Source organism: Tursiops truncatus, chromosome 6 (genome assembly GCF_011762595.2).
Source record: "Tursiops truncatus isolate mTurTru1 chromosome 6, mTurTru1.mat.Y, whole genome shotgun sequence".
Classification (NCBI taxonomy): domain Eukaryota; kingdom Metazoa; phylum Chordata; class Mammalia; order Artiodactyla; family Delphinidae; genus Tursiops; species Tursiops truncatus.
The window spans coordinates 94,100,515-94,117,769 of record NC_047039.1 but is presented as its reverse complement, the minus strand read 5'-3'; the positions used below and the strand labels follow the sequence as shown (position 1 = coordinate 94,117,769).

The following is a 17,255-nucleotide window of genomic DNA, read 5'->3' as shown; positions in this document are numbered from 1 at the left end:
TATGAAGTAGAGTTTGGCTGGGTCTAAAATGGTAATGTCATAATCCTTGTCCTTCAGATTGTTTTCTGTAAATATTCCAGTGTCTTCTGGTAGTCAGAGTTGCAGAGAAGAAATTTCATGTCAATTTTATAATTCCAGGTTTGTCTCCCTCTATGCAACTGATTTATTTTTCTTTGAAAGGTACATATATATTGCATGTTTAAACTATAAATACTTTCCCCATTAATTTGCTTTAAAAAGTTCAGAGATTTTGTATATATTTCATTTACTCTTCAGTTAGCAAAAAAACCCCAAAAAACTACATTTGCATTATTATCTACTCAGGAGTTAATGATCTGAAGATACATACTAAAAGGTACCAGAAAATCTTAATATGTAAAATAACCCTGAGATGGATTATTTCATTGACCAAGGAATTCTCTATAGTATAAATAATCTCATAATTGGAATATTTTCTATACATGCATGTTTATAAATTTTATTAAATTCAGAGATCTCTATTTTCCTTACTTCTGAACGATCTTATTTTAAATACCTGCAACTGGATTATTTGATGGGGTTAGTGTTTTCTCTTCTCCCATATGACTAGACTCTATCATTACTGGATATTTATTTCTAAAAGGTGAATTATGGGGTAGAAGTCATGGGTCATAACAAGTGCTGTGCTACTTCCCATTGCAGAGATCAACTGTGGCCGCCCTCCGGAAGTGCAGCATGCGGTCCTGGTGGGGAATCACAGCTCCAGACTGGGCGGTATGGCTCACTATGTCTGTCAAGAGGGCTTTGAGAGCCCTGGAGGAAAGATCACTTCTGTTTGCACAGAGAAAGGGATCTGGAGAACAAGTACTTTGTCATGCACAGGTATAGACTCCATTCTGTGGGTCTCCTGTCTCGTGGAAGCTAACAGCAGAACCTAAAACCTTCGGTTGCTTACCCCGTGTACTGCCCTGGCTGTGCCATTTACCTGGGCAGGTACCTGGCTTTAGGTTTGTCAGCTAAACCCTGAAGATTTAGAGGGTGGATTGGGAAAATAAGTTGGATAGGAAATTTTATGCATCTAATCTTTTGAAACCCACCTTAAATCCCAGTGATTCCTCTCTCTTCTGCTTGGTTGCCTGAGAGATTTTTTGCCATGAGCCATTTTCTCAGGGGGGGAATCCTTAAAAGTCCTAATTAAGCACATTTGACAGCTTTTCAGAGAGAAGGTGGTGTAATGTATATCTAGGTTTTTAATGTTTATTTTTAATCGTGGTAAAATACGAACAACGTAAAATCTACCAACTTAACGATTTTTTCAGTGTTAAGTAGATTCACGTTGCGCAACCAATCTCCAGAACTTTTTCATGTTGAAAAACTGAAACTCTCTACGGGTTAAACAGTAACTCCCTACTTCCCCCTTCCCACAGCTTCTGGTACCACCGTTCTGCTTTCTGTTTCTATGAGTTTGACTAATTGACCTCATGTAAGCAGAATCAGGTAGTATTTATCCTTCTGTGACTGGTTTATTTCACTTAACATAATGTACTACAGGTTCATTCATGTTGCTGCCAATGGTGGGATTTCCTTCTTTTTTCTGGCTGAATAATATTTTGTAGTATATATATAAACATTATGCTTATCAATTCGTCCATTGATGGACAGTTGTGTTGCTTCCACCTTTTGGTTATTGTGACTAATGCTGCTGTGAGCATGGGTATACAAATATCTCTTGGAGACCTTGCTTTCAATTCTTTTGGATATATACCCCCAAATGAAATTACTGGTGAAAAGGAGTTTTGAGACTTCAGTTCACATTCTAGCAGTGCCATGTGTTAGCTGTGTGTCATTAGGTGAGGCATTATTCTCTCGGAGCCTCAGTTTCCTCCTCTATAAAAGGGAGAAAATAAAACCTGCTTTTCCTACCTCAAATAATTGTTGAGAGGGAATCAAATGAGACAATCTATGGGGAGCATTTTGAAGTTTAAACCACTGTGCCCATGTTAGGTCTTTTACTTAAATTATTAACCTTGCTTGAAGAGGATCTTCTCATGAGTCAGAGTGTAGACTTCCACGTGCTTTATTTCACACCTCGGCCTTCAAGAAATAAGATGGGAAAAGGCAATGATTCTTGGGTTTGTGGTGGTTGGCCGTGGGTGTGACACATGGTTGTCACCTGGTCTTGAATGGCTCTGGGAATTTATTTCAAGCTGTTAACTTGCTTGGCTCTGAAGAGTGAAATCTCTAGGTTGCTTTGGTCTAGGTCTCTGGCTTGGTTTTGTAGCAGAATTATGGAAGAATGTCTTGGGTGTTGCCAATCGAAGTTTTCCATAGGAGAGTCTAACCAGAGCAAATACAACATGCAGACTGCTGGTGATTATTTGTCCATAGAGGAATGGTTCATGACCATTTTGGGGTTAGGAATTTGATGAAATCTATCAATTTGTTCAGTAGATGTTTATTTAGCATACACTGTGTGTGAGGTACTTTGCTGGACACTACCTTCTTGGAATTTACAGAGCAATAGGGTAAATAGACTTTTCTCCAAAGAAATGCACATACGGATATAATATTTTATAAAATCATGGACCTCTGAAGGCCTTGGGTAAAGCATCCCAGGAGTAGATGAAGAACTTATCTCTGCTGCTGAGGCCCTGCCTGTGCCATGCATTTCCCACATTCATTTATCTCCACCACAACTGCAGCAGGCTGTAGGCTAGAGATTGCAATCATAGTAACAAGGAAGGGCAGACACGGATGAGAACCCAGAGATCGAGTTCGGCCTTCTCTTAGGTCCCATTGACTTGCCGAACTTGCACAGAGAAGCAAGGGCAAACCTGTAACTAACGCCAAGGACTCCAGAGTCCCAGTCTTCATACTTGGGGACATTAAGAAGAGCTAATGCCGTTTTGAACCAGACTGATGGTCATTCCAAACTATTATTGCACCTCCAGCAGCACCTCTAAGAGTTATTTGGAGGAAGTGAGGCAGCTGCCTCGTGGGTTGCTGAATTCCACATCTGGTGAGGTGGTCTTGGCCCAGAGCTGCCTATGGAGTCACTTGGTCAGAGAGCTGGGCCCAGCTTCTGGACCCTCAGCCATTTGCTTCATTGTTCAAGCTGCTGTGCCTCCACCAATCAGAATTCAGTGGGGGCACCAGGATTAGTCACTCCATGAAAAACCAGTGGATCTGCATGGGGCATAGTAAGCCATTAATTAGCTGATGCTTGTAGAGCACTTTGAAGAACAAACATGTTATGTAACTGCTAATTATAATTACCAACCTCAGCCTGCCACCGTTCGCAAAGTCTGTGGCTCCAGCTGCAGCTGTTTCCATGGGTTTATGCAAGCTTTGATTTAAGGAGAGAAAAGGCTTTCTCCCTGAGGGCTGTGATCTTTCTGTGAGGAGGCCTCTATGCCCTCAATCAAGATTGGCAGCTAAATTCAATTTCCGCAGATAAAGGGGGCGATTTACATGCTGATTAATTCATGGCACAGTGCACATGATCGCTGGGTAGGTAGGTACGAGAGGCTTCTGGAACTGTAGTGAGAGATGCTGATTACCATGGCTCACGCTCAGCTGCCCTCCCTTCCTTCTTTTTCCTGTTTTTCACCTATTTCTTCACACCTCGCCTTCTGTCCCAAATCTCTCTGTGTATTTTGTATTTACCTCCGTCAATGTTCACTTTTGGGCTTTTTCCCCATCTTCTTTTACGTTTCTGCCTAACCTGTGAATGCCTTCTACCCCTGTCCTTTGTTTTCATTCTGTTTACCCATCTTTTTATACATGAGTGTTTCATTCTAAATTGGGTAGAATAATTTATCTTCACTTTACGTGAGTTGTTCTTAGTTAAAAATATTTTTGGAGTCCCTATTTCTTTGGATTAATAGGACAGATCTGTGTGTATGTGTATGTGTGTGTATATATATATATATATATATATATATATATACACACATACACACACACACGCACACACACATATATATTTAATTTTATTGAAGTATAGTTGATTTACAATGTTGTGTTAATTTCTGCTGTACAGCAAAGTGATTCAGTTAGATATGTATATGTTTTTAATGGAGTGTGAACTCCAGCAAGGCGGTGGGACTTTTTTTTTTTTTTTAAGGCCAGTTTAGACTGGAAACTCCAGAGAGCTGAGAATTAGGCAATTACTTTAGTGTCTGGAAAAACCCCAGGTGGAAGCTTGATGTTCAGTGAGTCGGTTTACCTCAAGATCAAAGGGACTGATCCATTCTTGATAAGACTGTCCCTGGCTTTCATTCTGCACAGGTCGTTTGGCTTTTTACGTTTCGAATCTGAGTTAATAATGATGAAGTGGACGCTCACTCACTCCAGGCTCTCTAAAGAGCAACATCTCTATGGAAACACAGAGTGGCTGCTGGGATCCTTTCTGGGCCCCTCACCCGACTCAGGGACCGAGTCCAAATGCCTCCAGGCCTCCTGTTAGCTCCTGCCCTTCTGTTTTGTGGTCGATCCTCCTCTTCAGCCCAGTGAGTGCTCACTTGCAGCTCGACATATTTCAGATAGAAGAGAAAGGTCAGCCGGAATAAATGGGCACATTTATGCAAATAGCCGCAGGGCTGGGATTTGTTTGAATATGTGCGTAATGTTTAGACCGTCAAGCATTATAGCTACCACTGATCGTGCACCAACTTAAACACCCACGGCTCTGCTAGGAGCCTTGATGCTTGATTTCATTTTGTCCTCAGAAAAACCCTGTGAAGTATTGATGTTTTCATTTCATAGATGAGTAATCTGAGACTCATAAAAGTGACGCAACTTTCACAGGGTCTTTCAATGACTAGTAAATGGCAGAGACAGGATTTGAACTCAGGCCTTTAGACCTGGAAAGCCCACGAGCTGTCTCCTGCCACTCTCCTAAGCTTGAATTCTTTGTAGACCACCCTGACAATGTTTGCCAGAACTAAAGTATTTTTTAATTTAATAAGTTTCTTAAAACAACTTATGTTTAAAACTTAAATTTATTGATCAAGGACACAGTAATATATGTGATATCATGAGTTTGATGAACACCTGGGCTTTTTCAAATATACACAAAAATCAATACAAAGCAAACACATAAAAATATATTCATGTGCCACCAAAAAACTCACCCTCAAGTGAATAACGCATTTTAGGAAAGCACTACTTTAAGCCATGCTGCTTCCACCTATTTTATGTGACTCTAATGACTTAAAAAGAAGAAAGGAAGCACAGCAAAACTCTTATAGCCAAACATGCATTTATTCAAAGTTGTCACCTTGGGAAGCCATACCCTCATTTCAGGGATGCTGCTATTATCAAAATGTGTTGGTTTTGTAATCTGTTTGGGAATTGCCTTTGGAGGTAGTTTATGAGTCATATTAGAAGACTGGTCATATCACTTTGGAAAGCAGATACTAGAAATGACATTGAGCTCGACATTCTGTTAAGGTCTCTTGAATTTATTCTGTAGGACCTTTTACTGTTTTCAAAAGTAGAGAAAATGGATATAAAATTGGAAACCAAGAGAGTGCACTAGACTAGGCCCTGACCACAATGGGACTTCTGAGAGAGTAGTCTGTGCTCACTGTCTCTGTCCCCTCCCACCCTGTTCTCTTCTGAGCTTCCTGAAGGAGAATCAGGCGTCCAACACCCCACTTCACTGTTGCTGTCTCTCAAGGTCACTAATGACCATGGTCTAGTGCCAGTCCTCCTTCCTCTTAACCTTTCCACAACATTTAGCATTGTTGATTATCTATCCATACATTTATCAACCTATTCAACCAGTCAACCAAATGATAAATATTTTAAAAATGTCTGTGTCCAACCACCTGTATTAGTTTCTGGGGTTGGAGAGGTAGATAGATCTTGTCTTCGCTGTCATAGAGCTTACATTCAGGAGAGATAGACATTAAATAACTAATCACAAAAGTATTTAGTTACAAACATGATGAGCACCACAGAGAAATACTGGAAGCTAATAGATACTAAAATGCATAACTTGATATATGTACATTTACACACACGCACACACCCATGCACCACATGCAGAATCTAAAGCAAAGCAAAGGTACTTTATAACCCACGGAGGCTTTGCTCCCCAAAGTCCAATGCAGAGTTCAGTTGGATGCTGTGGGGGCCTACTTTGTTTAGGCCAGAGGAGCCTAAACGTCCTACAACTGGACAAGGCAGAGACCTGCTCTGCCTGCCTCTGTCCAAAGTCAGACCTCAGATCTGATCATGGCACCATGTGCCCTCCACTGGGGAAGAAAGAGCCATGTGAGGGGAGAGCAAGAGGTCGAGCCCCCAGTGCTTATGTTCTGCTCCAGGCCCTTCTTGGGTGGGAGCGAGGAGGTCGGGAGGATTGGTAGGAACGAAGGGAGATAACGTTCGAGGAAGCAGACACTCCTTCGGATCTTCTCTTTCCTTGACTCTCGAGGCATCACACTCTCCCAGCCAACCTCTGACCTCCTTCTGCATTCCTCTTTCTCCTCTAGTTTCCCCTTTGGTTTCCATGTGTCCCAGTGCCCTGCTGTCATGCCACCTGCTCTCCATGTCCTACCTGGGCATGTCACCTGCACCCAGGGATTCAACTACCATCTACCCATTGATGACCTTCAAGGCTGTTTTTTTCACCCAGGTAGATGAACTCAGACTTAGCATGTTCTAAACACAATTCGTTCGTCTCTTTCTCACAAACCCAGTCTGCTTCCTCCTATATTTCTTATGAGTACAGTAGAAGGCGATCTATTCAGACTCTCAGGCTCAGAGACTGGCAGTCAGCCTAGACTCCTTATCTCTTGCCTCCTATTGCTTTCCTTCAGAATTGCTCACGGTTTTAAATCCAGTGCCCTGATTTCATCTTTTCACCTTTTTGCTGAATAGCTACTTCAGTGCAAAGGCTCTGGGCTATGGAGTCTGGCAGATCTAGTTTTGAATCCTGACTTCACTGCTTACTAGCTGTGTGACCTTTGGCAGGTTACTTAACTTCTCTAAGCCTTAGGCCTGTAAAATGGACACTATAATGTCAAATTCATGGTGTTATTTTGAAGATTAGATGAATGATACATTTAAAGTACCGTACATGCTATCTGGTCCATAGTAACAACTCAATAAATGTTCACTCGTTATTGATTTTATGATTGCCTCCTATGACTGCTGGGAAAATGTGATCAAATCTATAAAGACCTACGTATCAGTGTTTGATGTATTGTAATCACTGAGTAAAGGGTATCACATTCTCTCCTTGTGACCTCCAGTGTCTCTTTCAAAATACACCAGAGTTATCTTTCTAAAAAAAGAAGTCCCCCACACCATTGTAAAGCAATTATACCCCAATAAAGATGTTAAAAAAAAAAAAAAGGAAGTCCCCATCATCTTCCTGCTTTTAGCTCTCCAAGGCTCGTCGGAGTAAGTCTGCGCTTAGTCTAGCGAGCAGGTCTTCCCAAGTCTGATCCCTTCCTCTCTCTGCAACCTCGCTTCCCCTCTTTCCTCCTCCCCAGCACGTTACACGTCTCTGTCTGAATCTGCCACACCCTTTACGCTTGCAGGCATTGGACCTGCTGTTCTGTCTTCTGTCTTCCTCACTCTTCAGCCATTCATCCCTGAAGGTCATGCCCCCCACGAAGCCGGCTTCCCCAGGTCTTGCAGTGAGAGTTGGTGGCTTCTTTCTCTATACCCTGTGGTACTTATGTGCAACTTTGTCCTGATATTTATCAAGTTGTAATTTTTCTGCTTATATGTTTGCTCCCTCCATTAGAAGCCATGTTCCTGAGGGAAGGACTTCTGTTCTGATCATCGTCACAGCCCAGTGCCTGGCATGGGAGGACGCTTGGCATGCGATAATCGTTCAGTTAAGGGTCAGTGGTGAATAAAGTGCCCTGGAGTCAGTTCCAAAGAGAACTTCCAGAAATGTTTTCAGTTTTTGGTACTATTAGAATTAGGGCGCAGCCTCCCAAGTCATCTCTTTTAAAGGGGCAGCAGGGATATGGATGTTTAATAGCTGATACATTTATAACGAAGTCTTTCCAGCTGATTCGTAGACACCTGGAGGGAAAAGCAACCGGATTTTGTTATGCTACTCCTTGGGATGAAATATCTGACATCCCTAGAATCAGATCTGGGTCCCTCTGTGCAGAGAGCACGGCACAGCCTGGAGGCAGATAGCATTTTTGAGATGTTATTTGCAGTTGTCATAGTGAATGAGCAAAAAGGAAGAACAAGAAAGGAAACTTTCATGTTTCCTTTCTAACCTCTGCTTGGGTGGCAAAGAGGTCCCAAGTGGGAAGGAAATGTGCTTTACTGGCAACTCAGAGAGAAGGTGAGGAGTGGGATGTTTCCTTTTCCTTCTGGACCAGGGGGTGAGTATCAGAGGGATGTGGGAATGAGCAGAGGAATCTAGAACTCTGGGGCTTTGAAGGTCAGTGGAGAGGGAAAGGGCCAGGAATATTTGGGGCTTGTTCAAGCTGATAAAAGACTGGTGCCAACATCATCATTATGCTACCCAAGGAGGTGAATGGATAGGTCTTTGCGTCTATCAGGATACCCATGTCCACAACTGGAGTATTTCTTTGATTTCAAATTATCTGTGCTCCAGGGAGAAACATTGATGTAGAGACCCAGGGGTGCTTTAGACAGCCGTAGGTGATCCTCTGGTGTCTCTCCAGAAGTTTGCCTGTTTTCCTCTCTCTGCCTCCATTTATTCCCACTTATAGTCAGCTGACCTGGGCTTACCCAAGACCAGGTAATGTGTGACATAGAATCTCGGCAATGCTGCTGAAGGGATGATTTAGTAAAGATATAAACTCTTCCATAGGCAAAGAGAGCAGTAGACTAGGGTATGTCTAAAGATAGTATTGGTTCTGAGTAGAGGAGAAATTAGTCAACCCTACAGGTGCCTGAGGTGCAGGCTCCCTTTCCCACTTGGAGGCTGAGAAGAGATTTACTAGAAGGGAAGGATGGGAGCTGAGATGAAGAGAGGAATCTTCTGGGGCGGAGACTTATCTTTCTCACCCTTCTTGATGGGAGTCTTACCTTGGGTTTCCCAGAAAGCAGGGCCTGAGGCAGAAGGCTTATATTTTTTTCATAATAGGGAGTGCTATCCCAGGAAGCAGGAGTGAGGGCTAAGGTGAGTAGAGCTGGGAAGGAAGCAGAGCCGGTGTAAGGACGCCTTGTTGCAGCCGTCTTCACTGAGTGCAAGTATTGCTCCATCAGTGCGACAGCGCCCTGAAAGGTCTTTGTAGGTCTGCCCTTCAAGGGGAAGAAAGATAAGGGGCAGACTTATCTAGTACCTCCTGTCCCCCAGGAGGTGTTAATTCCCCCCCACTTCCAGGTTGCATGTGCTAGGGTGTGCAGCAGGGAAGCCCCAGCATGGGAGACAAGACACGGTCATGGTGTCAAAGCCCATGCAGGGCTGGAACAAGGAACAGGAGAAGCTGAGAGGTTCTAGAACATCCACAAGGGATGTCTGATTCAGTGGGGAAGCTTGAATTTGGGCTGAGGAACATTCCTGTGTGGTGAGGTGATGATTCCCTTCTCCAGAGGTGATGGTTTGGTAACTTCTACCCGCAGGGAATTTTATTCCTTTTGATGTTGGTGTAAGTGAAATTTTTTTTTTAATTTCCTTTTGGGATTGTTCCTTGCTAGTGGACAGAAATGCAATTGATTTTTGTACATTGACCTTGTATCCTGCAACCTGGCTGAACTCCTTTCTTAGCCTTGTGTGTGTGTGTGTGTGTGTGTGTGTGTGTGTGTGTGTGTGTGTGTGTATGTGAATTCCTTAGGATTCTTTATAGACAAGAGTATGTCAACTGCAAGTAAAAATGGTTTTACTTATCTGCAGGGAATTTATTAAATGGATAAAAAGCTAGATCCTTGCCCCCTTCCCATCTGGACAACTTCCTAGGTGGTTTACTAGGTTCATTGGAAACTGTGTTACCTCAGGAACTGAGGTCCTAATACTGTTTCCCACATTCCCAAATATATTACATGAAATACACACAGAATATATAAAAAAAGCAGAACAACTTGAAGAAATTAGTGGCTTCGGAATAAGTCAGGATTAAATAGCTTCAGTTAAAGGAGCTCTGGAAGTATCCAGGGACCTTGTGGAGAATTTATTTAGTTTACCCCAGCGGGTTACTCCTGAGGAATGGTCCCATGTGGTGATGCGTGTCATTTCCCTCTTGGGAACAGCAGTGACCTGGAAATAATGCTCCATCAGCTGGGTGGGATGAGGAAGCCGGAAGCTGATCTTACCTGTGCAACTGCAGGGAAGATTCAGGGCTCAACTCTGGGCCGCTTTCTATCCCACAGGAGTAGAACACCAGTGGCATCCAGTGGCCTGTCAGACCAATCACAGGTTGGAATTCTCACCCATACTTAAGCAGGAATCTTTCCTTTTCCTCCAAGTCAGGTAATGGGCCAAGCTCACTCATGGTGAAGTTAAATTGGGTGATGGCCTGGGGTAGCTTGAATTGCTGATTCGGTTTCTGAATCAGAGCATGAATGGTGATCATCAGAGAGACCAGCCGGGCAGATAAACTAAGTCACGCCCTCTAATGTGGTGGCCATTAGGGTTTTTCCAAAGCCCATCAATGCATTTTGTGAGTGGACTCTCTCTTTTTCTATTTTAGAAATAATTATAGAAATTAATGACGTGTCAGTGTTTAATAACACTTGTGTGAGGTGGCAAATAAACCCAGGAAGAATAAACTCCAAGATCGTATATGTGGTAAGTAAAGTGAGCTCCTTTTTCCTGCTAGGGCAGAAATGGTTACCATGGGAATAAGAGTAGGAGGGACTTGCTTCCGGAAGTGCTTCTCAATCTAACAGCTTTCAAATCCCATAGTCCTTTAAAAAAGTGAACAGAATTTTAAAGATATCTGGATTCTTTTATTTTGCATTTTGAGTTTAGTCTATTTGTCATCCTCCATATATGTGTGTGGGATGTATTTATATTTGGCGTCGTCATTATCGCTTGTTTGCAAGCTCTTGTATTTCACTCCCCCAGAACAAGCCTAGAAGCATCTGCTGCCTCGGTGACAGTTTGCAGTGAGCGGGTCTCAGGTTGTGTTGCCTCCATTGATTGCTGGTCATTTGAGTGCAGGATAGCACTCCCTGGAGATACTCCTCATTTTATGTTACTTCTCAGCATTTATGGATTACTGGGCTGATCAGATTTCATCATCAGATACCTGATAGCAGAGGTTTGCCCTATTTATCTCCCCTGGGGTGAGCAGTGCAGTATTAAAGGGAGTAGTAAGGGAGTAGGTTCCAGCACCACAAAAATCTCTCTTGTTTGTTTTAACTGAAGTCCTGGTGGGTTCTCTTGTCTTTTCCCCTCACAAAGATATACATAAAAGGACAACGGTTGGACCCCATGGAAACAGTTCATGAGGAGACAGTTAATTTGACCACAGACAACAGGACCCCGAAAGTGTGCCTAGATCTGTACCAGGGCACCAACTACACCATGCACATTTCTATTGCCTCTCCCAGACGCTCTGTGCCAGCCATCATTGAGTTCCAGACAGCTGGTAGGTGGAGGTGAAGTCTCATTTCCTCCTAGAAAATGCTAAGCACAGGATGTGGGAAAATGTGCTTCAGAATCTACTGGTCAGGAGAGTTCACGGTTGCTTTCTGAGATTTGTAGCCAGGGGATTAATTGCTCTAGGGCTCAGAACCAGAGCGGGTCTGGTAGGAGAGATTCCTCTCCTATTGATGCCAGGCTGAATGGTCACTGATGTATTGATTCTCAGCTGGGTCTTCTGGTTGACGTGGAAGGTAATAAGGCATTTAAAAGAGGAGAACAGTAGGTGATGATGCAGTCCATTTCAGTTATCCAAGGCAATAGAGGGCAGCCACATGGCTTATCTTTGGTAGGAAACTCAAAACTCATTCACTCTTGCCTATGGTAAAGGTGGAGCCAGGGAGGCTGACCCAGGAGCTGTGCTCCAGGATGGGAACTGACCCTAGGACTGATTGGGGGTGGAGAACCGAGCTGAGAGTGGGCAGGTGGAGAGGGGGAGGCAGCCTTAGGATGCAGGAGGGTAGATGTGGGGTGAAAAGAGGCATGGACCAGAAGGAGCTTCAAGAAGTCATGATAAACCCCAATGCACATAGTTATCACATGGATTTTTATATCATCATGACAATTACAGTAAGTTTTTTTTTTTTCATAATTCTGGTTGTGGGGTGTCAGGACTAATTAAACTCCTAATAAGCAAACCTTGAAAAGCCATTGGTGTCATTTATTATTTTGGATGAGTTGAGGTAGTTCTCAACTAGCTATTTGATGTCCTAATTAAGAAAACTCAACCTTTAGGTGTTGCTGCCACTAGGAACTGGGAAGTAACATGGATGTTGCAGAAATAATTGAAGTCTGCCAGTCTTAACAATATCAAGCCAACTATGAAATTATACAAAATAGGTCTCAGGGTACTTGTATATAAATAAAACAAAATGATTTATTTCTAAGTAAATACTAGGTAGGGAAAGATATTGTCAAATTAATATAGTAACTAGAGAAAGTTGTTCAAAGTTAAAAATAAACTACTGTGGATTTATTAGGAATATGTCTTCTTTGAAAGAGCATCCCAGGACTCCAAACTCATCTGTCTCTGTTCAGTCAGAATGAGAGCTTGCTGTTCAGTGTCAGCTGTTTTTACTAATATCCTCTTCAACCTCTTCAAGTTAATTTCCACTGAGAAAAGCGTGGCCTTTTGGGTCAGACATACCTGGATTTGCATCTTAACTCTGCTGCTTAAGAGTTGGGTGACCATGGCTGAGTTTTTTAATGTCGCCAGACCTCCTTCCTCTGTCTGAGATGTTAAATGGAATTGGATTAAATTTGCAAATTAACCTAGTGAGAATTGGGATTTATATTGAATTATTCCAACTGGGAACAAGGTATGTTTCTACATTTACTCCCTATCTACTCAAATTTTGTCTTTGCTGTTTCCTTATGCACTCTTGTGAAGCTCTGTCATTCCCGCCTCTCTATCCTGCACAGTTAGCCATCTGATTTCATTATTAGCGTTATGCTAGTTCCCTTTAAATGAATTGGGAAGTTTTCCATATTTTTTATACCTTGGAAAAGTTTATATCACTTTAGAATTATCCCCTTCCCTTAAAGTTGGACACATTGCTCTTAATATTATTTAAGTTTCACCCCTTTGGGAGATGATTCTTTGATAACTTTGTCAGTTTCTTCTATGTTTTTTGGGGTCTGTTTATGTTTCTTACATTTTCTTGAGTCAATTTTTATAATTTGTACTTTCCTAAGAAACGTCCATTTCGCTGTGATTTTAAATATATTGGCAGATATATTGGCAGAATGTCACATGGAATATTTGTTTACAACTCCTCTGGGGTTACAGATTATATAACCCCAGGTTATTTTGATTTGTAGTTTTGTGTTTCTCTCTTTTTAAAACTTGATCTGCTTCGCTTGGGTTGTCTGTTTTATTACTGTTGTTTTCCCCAAAGAGTAATCTCTTGGGTTTTTAAATTGTTTTTCTTTCTCTGTCTTATTAATTTCTCCCCTTATTTTTTTTTTATTATTTCCTTCTCCCTAGTTCTCTTAACTTCATTATATTGTTCTATTACTAAATTCTTGAGTTGAATGCATAGTTCAACTTATTTCCATTATTTTCTGTTTGATAATAAAAACCTTCAGTGCTTCTTTCTCCCTTCCGGATTTGAGCTTTGCCAGAATTCTTTAGGCATTTATACATGTTGTCTTTATCTTTACTTTCAAGACATGGTATAATTGCTATTCTGATTTTCCCTTGATCAAAGAATTATTTATGAGGGTGTTAATATATGTTCTCTTTATTTTTACTTTACTTTATTATATACTAGCTATTTTTTATTTATATATTTATTATTTTTTGGCTGCATTGGGTCTTTGTTGCTGCGTGTGGACTTTCTCTAGTTGTGGCGAGCAGGGGCTACTCTTTGTCGCAGTGTGCAGGCTTCTCATTGCAGTGGCTTCTCTTGTTGTGGAGCATGGGCTCTAGGTGCATGGGCTTCAGTAGTTGTGGCACATGGGCTCAGTAGTTGTGGCACACAGGGGCTTAGTTGCTCTGCAGCATGTGGGATCTTCCTGGACCAGGGCTTGAACCTGTGTCCCCTGCATTGGCAGGCAGATTCTTAACCACTGCGCCACCAGGGAAGTCCCTACTTGCTAGTTTGATTTCCTCATTGATTGAAGGATTAATTATGTGTGTTATCAAGTGGTAGGTTTAAAATATTTTTAACATTTATGCTTTGTTGTTGATTTCTAGTTTTTTTTTTTTTACATTTTAGTATTCTTTGTGGGGAATTTATCAACATTTTCTTGGGGCTTACTATTTGGCAAAGTTTTGTGATAATAGGTAGAGTGTTTGCTTGTAAGGTAAGATCTAGTCTTAAACCAGCTCTAGTAGTAAGGTTTTTCAGGACTTCTGTTTTTGTTGTCGTTACTGTTCTTTGCTTACATGGATTGCCATTCTTCTCAGTTTCTCTTAGAAATTCTAATTGTTTTGTTTCACACATTTTGATGTTATGATATTTATGTTCGTGATTGATATCTTTTTTTTTTTTTTTTTTTTGCGGTACGTGGGCCTCTCACTGTTGCGGCCTCTCCCGTTGCGGAGCACAGGCTCCAGACGCACAGGCTCAGTGGCCATGGCTCACGGGCCTAGCCGCTCCGCGGCACGTGGGATCTTCCCGGACCGGGACACGAACCCATTTCTCCTGCATCGGCAGGCGGACTTTCAACCACTGCACCACCAGGGAAGCCCCGTGATTGATATCTTAACTGTAGATTCTAACTTCCACTATTAAGAAGTGGCTCACTTTAGCCTATTTAATTTTTTTTTTTTTGCCCCGATTTTCTTGATTTCTTTGTGCTCTATTTGCATGATATGCCTTTACCCCCCTTTTGTTCTTCTTAAAAGCTATCTGGATAACATTGCTATAGATGTACTCTAGGAGACAGCATATGTTGCAAACCTTTTTGAGAAAAATAGTAGTTAAGCAATTTACATTAGTGTTGTTTGTGATATGGTTTTCCTTTCTTCTGTCATCTTAATTTTTTCTCTTTTTTATGCTATGTTGTTATGTCCATTGTTTTCTCTTTTTGCTGCACGGATTTTCTTTTTTTTTTTTTTTTGCGGTATGCAGGCCTCTCACTGTTGTGGCCTCTCCTGTTGCGGAGCACAGGCTCCAGACGCACAGGCTCAGTGGCCATGGCTCACAGGCCTAGCCACTCTGTGGCATGTGGGATCTTCCCGGACCGGGGCACGGACCCGTGTCCCCTGCGTCGGCAGGCGGACTCTCAACCAGTGCACCACCAGGGAAGCCCCAGATTTTCTTTTTTCAGTGATTCAGACAGTATAGATTTTGCTTTTATTCTGCATTACACATTAAAAAACAAAAATAAAAAAATCCTGTTTGAATGTGTATTTCTCTTATTGCCTGTGTTGACTGAAATAATGTTAACTTCTCCCCCAGTAAGATAAGGAAGTTAGCATTCTTTACTTCCTTTTACTCCTTCCCCTTTTGCTTCCCTTATGTTATTGGTTTAATACAGCATTTTATTGCCAGCTTCTTGTTTTTAATTATTTTGAACATGTACTACATCTTTAAAGGATTCAGTTTTATATTAATTTATAGCAATATTCATAAAAATTATTTAAATAGGTATATGTTTTAATAGTTTCAGTGTTTACTACCAGTTCTTTCACACCAAAGTATCTTTGTCTTTCTCTGTATTTTTATTTCTCTCTCTGCACAGTGATTTCTATCTTCTTACTGAGGAATGGGATACTTTCTGAGCCCAGGATTATCTGAGAATATCCTTTTGTTGTCTTCACAAGTGAATAGGAACTTGATTGAAGATAAAATTCTTGGGCCAAAACCTTTGTTGTCAGAATTCTGGTGGCATTTCACATTGGCTTTGGGAATTTAAAGTTTTGAAAGAGGAATTTGAAGGCGTGATTAAAAAAAAAAAATCCTATGTAGACAATCTGATTTTTCAGCCTGGATATCATAGAAGCTTTCTTTATGTGCAAAGTTCAAGACTTTAATCATTTACTCATGCACATGGTAAATGTTTATTGACCACTTACTATGTGTTTGACATTGTTCTAGGCATCAGGAATTCAATAGTGAATGAGACAGGAGTCCTTTCTTTCATGAAATTTCAGTCATGGGTTATATACGTGTTAATGTTTTTCACAGAGTTTTCCTAGTACCCTGTGAGGTTTTGGATCTTCAAATTTCAATCTATCTACACATTAGGAATATTTTCTTTCATTAAATCTCTGATTATTGTTTTTGTTTGTTTGTTTTTGCTCTTCAAATACTCCTATGTGGAATTCCTTGTCTGTCTGCATTGGTCTTCTATTTTCTCTTTTTTTATATCCGTGCCTTTTTCCTTTGCCTTCTGTGAGTATGTAGCAAGTTTGTTCTCTATATGCATTTATGCATATATGCATTGACATTTCTTTTTTTTAAGATTAATTAATTAATTAGTTAATTAATTTTTTGGCTGCGTTGGGTCTTCGTTGCTTCATGCAGGCTTTCTGTAGTTGCGGCGAGTGGGGGCTACTCTTTGTTGCGGTGCCTGGGCTTCTCATTGCGGTGGCTTCTCTTGTTGCGGAGCATGGGCTCTAGGTGCATGGGCTTCAGTAGTTGTGGCACGCGGGCTCAGTAGTTGTGGCTCACGGTCTTTAGAGCACAGGCTTAGTAGTTGTGGCGCACGGGCTTAGTTGCTCCATGGCATGTGAGATCTTCCCGGACCAGGGCTTGAACCTGTGTCCCCTGCATTGGCAGGCGGATTCTTAACCACTGCGCCACCAGAGAAGTCCCTGCATTGACATTTCTGATGCACTTTAAATTCTGTTGTTGCACTTTCATTTCCTTTTGTCTCTTCTAGTTCCCTTTTTATTTCTGCCTCTCTCAACCAGCTTCGTCTCTGCTATCACATTCTCTTACATCTCATCCTTAATCTGTTTGAATCATCTTTAAAATTTTTTTACTGAAAGTACAGAACAGATGTTGCTGAATTTTACCATTATTTTGCTCACTATTTTTTTCAACAGTGTTCATTCTTTGCCTTCTAGGCACGATCTCCCTCTTCTTGAAAATCATTTCATGGGCTTCCCCCCTCCCTTTCTATATTATTTATCCTTGGAAGATAAAAGTTTTATTTAGGTTTGATATTTCCCTCATAATAAAATGGATGGCATTCCCTTTGATCTTACTTTTTATTGGATGATATTGGT

At 41.5% G+C, this 17,255-nt stretch overlaps 1 protein-coding gene across 15 annotated transcripts in view; it reads left to right on the top strand.

The window, feature by feature from the left end:
- SUSD1 (sushi domain containing 1) overlaps nt 1–17,255 on the top strand; it is a 140,653-nt gene that overhangs the window by 39,370 nt on the left and 84,028 nt on the right. For all 15 annotated transcript variants that reach the window (XR_012332631.1, XR_004527067.2, XM_073806411.1 and 12 more), the window contains 3 exons: nt 682–861; nt 10,617–10,714; nt 11,333–11,519. Coding sequence is in view for 13 of the 15 variants with exons in the window: in XM_073806411.1 (XP_073662512.1) it covers nt 682–861; nt 10,617–10,714; nt 11,333–11,519 (465 nt within the window). In the remaining 2 variants the exon portion in view is untranslated. The remainder of the gene's footprint in view (nt 1–681; nt 862–10,616; nt 10,715–11,332; nt 11,520–17,255) is intronic.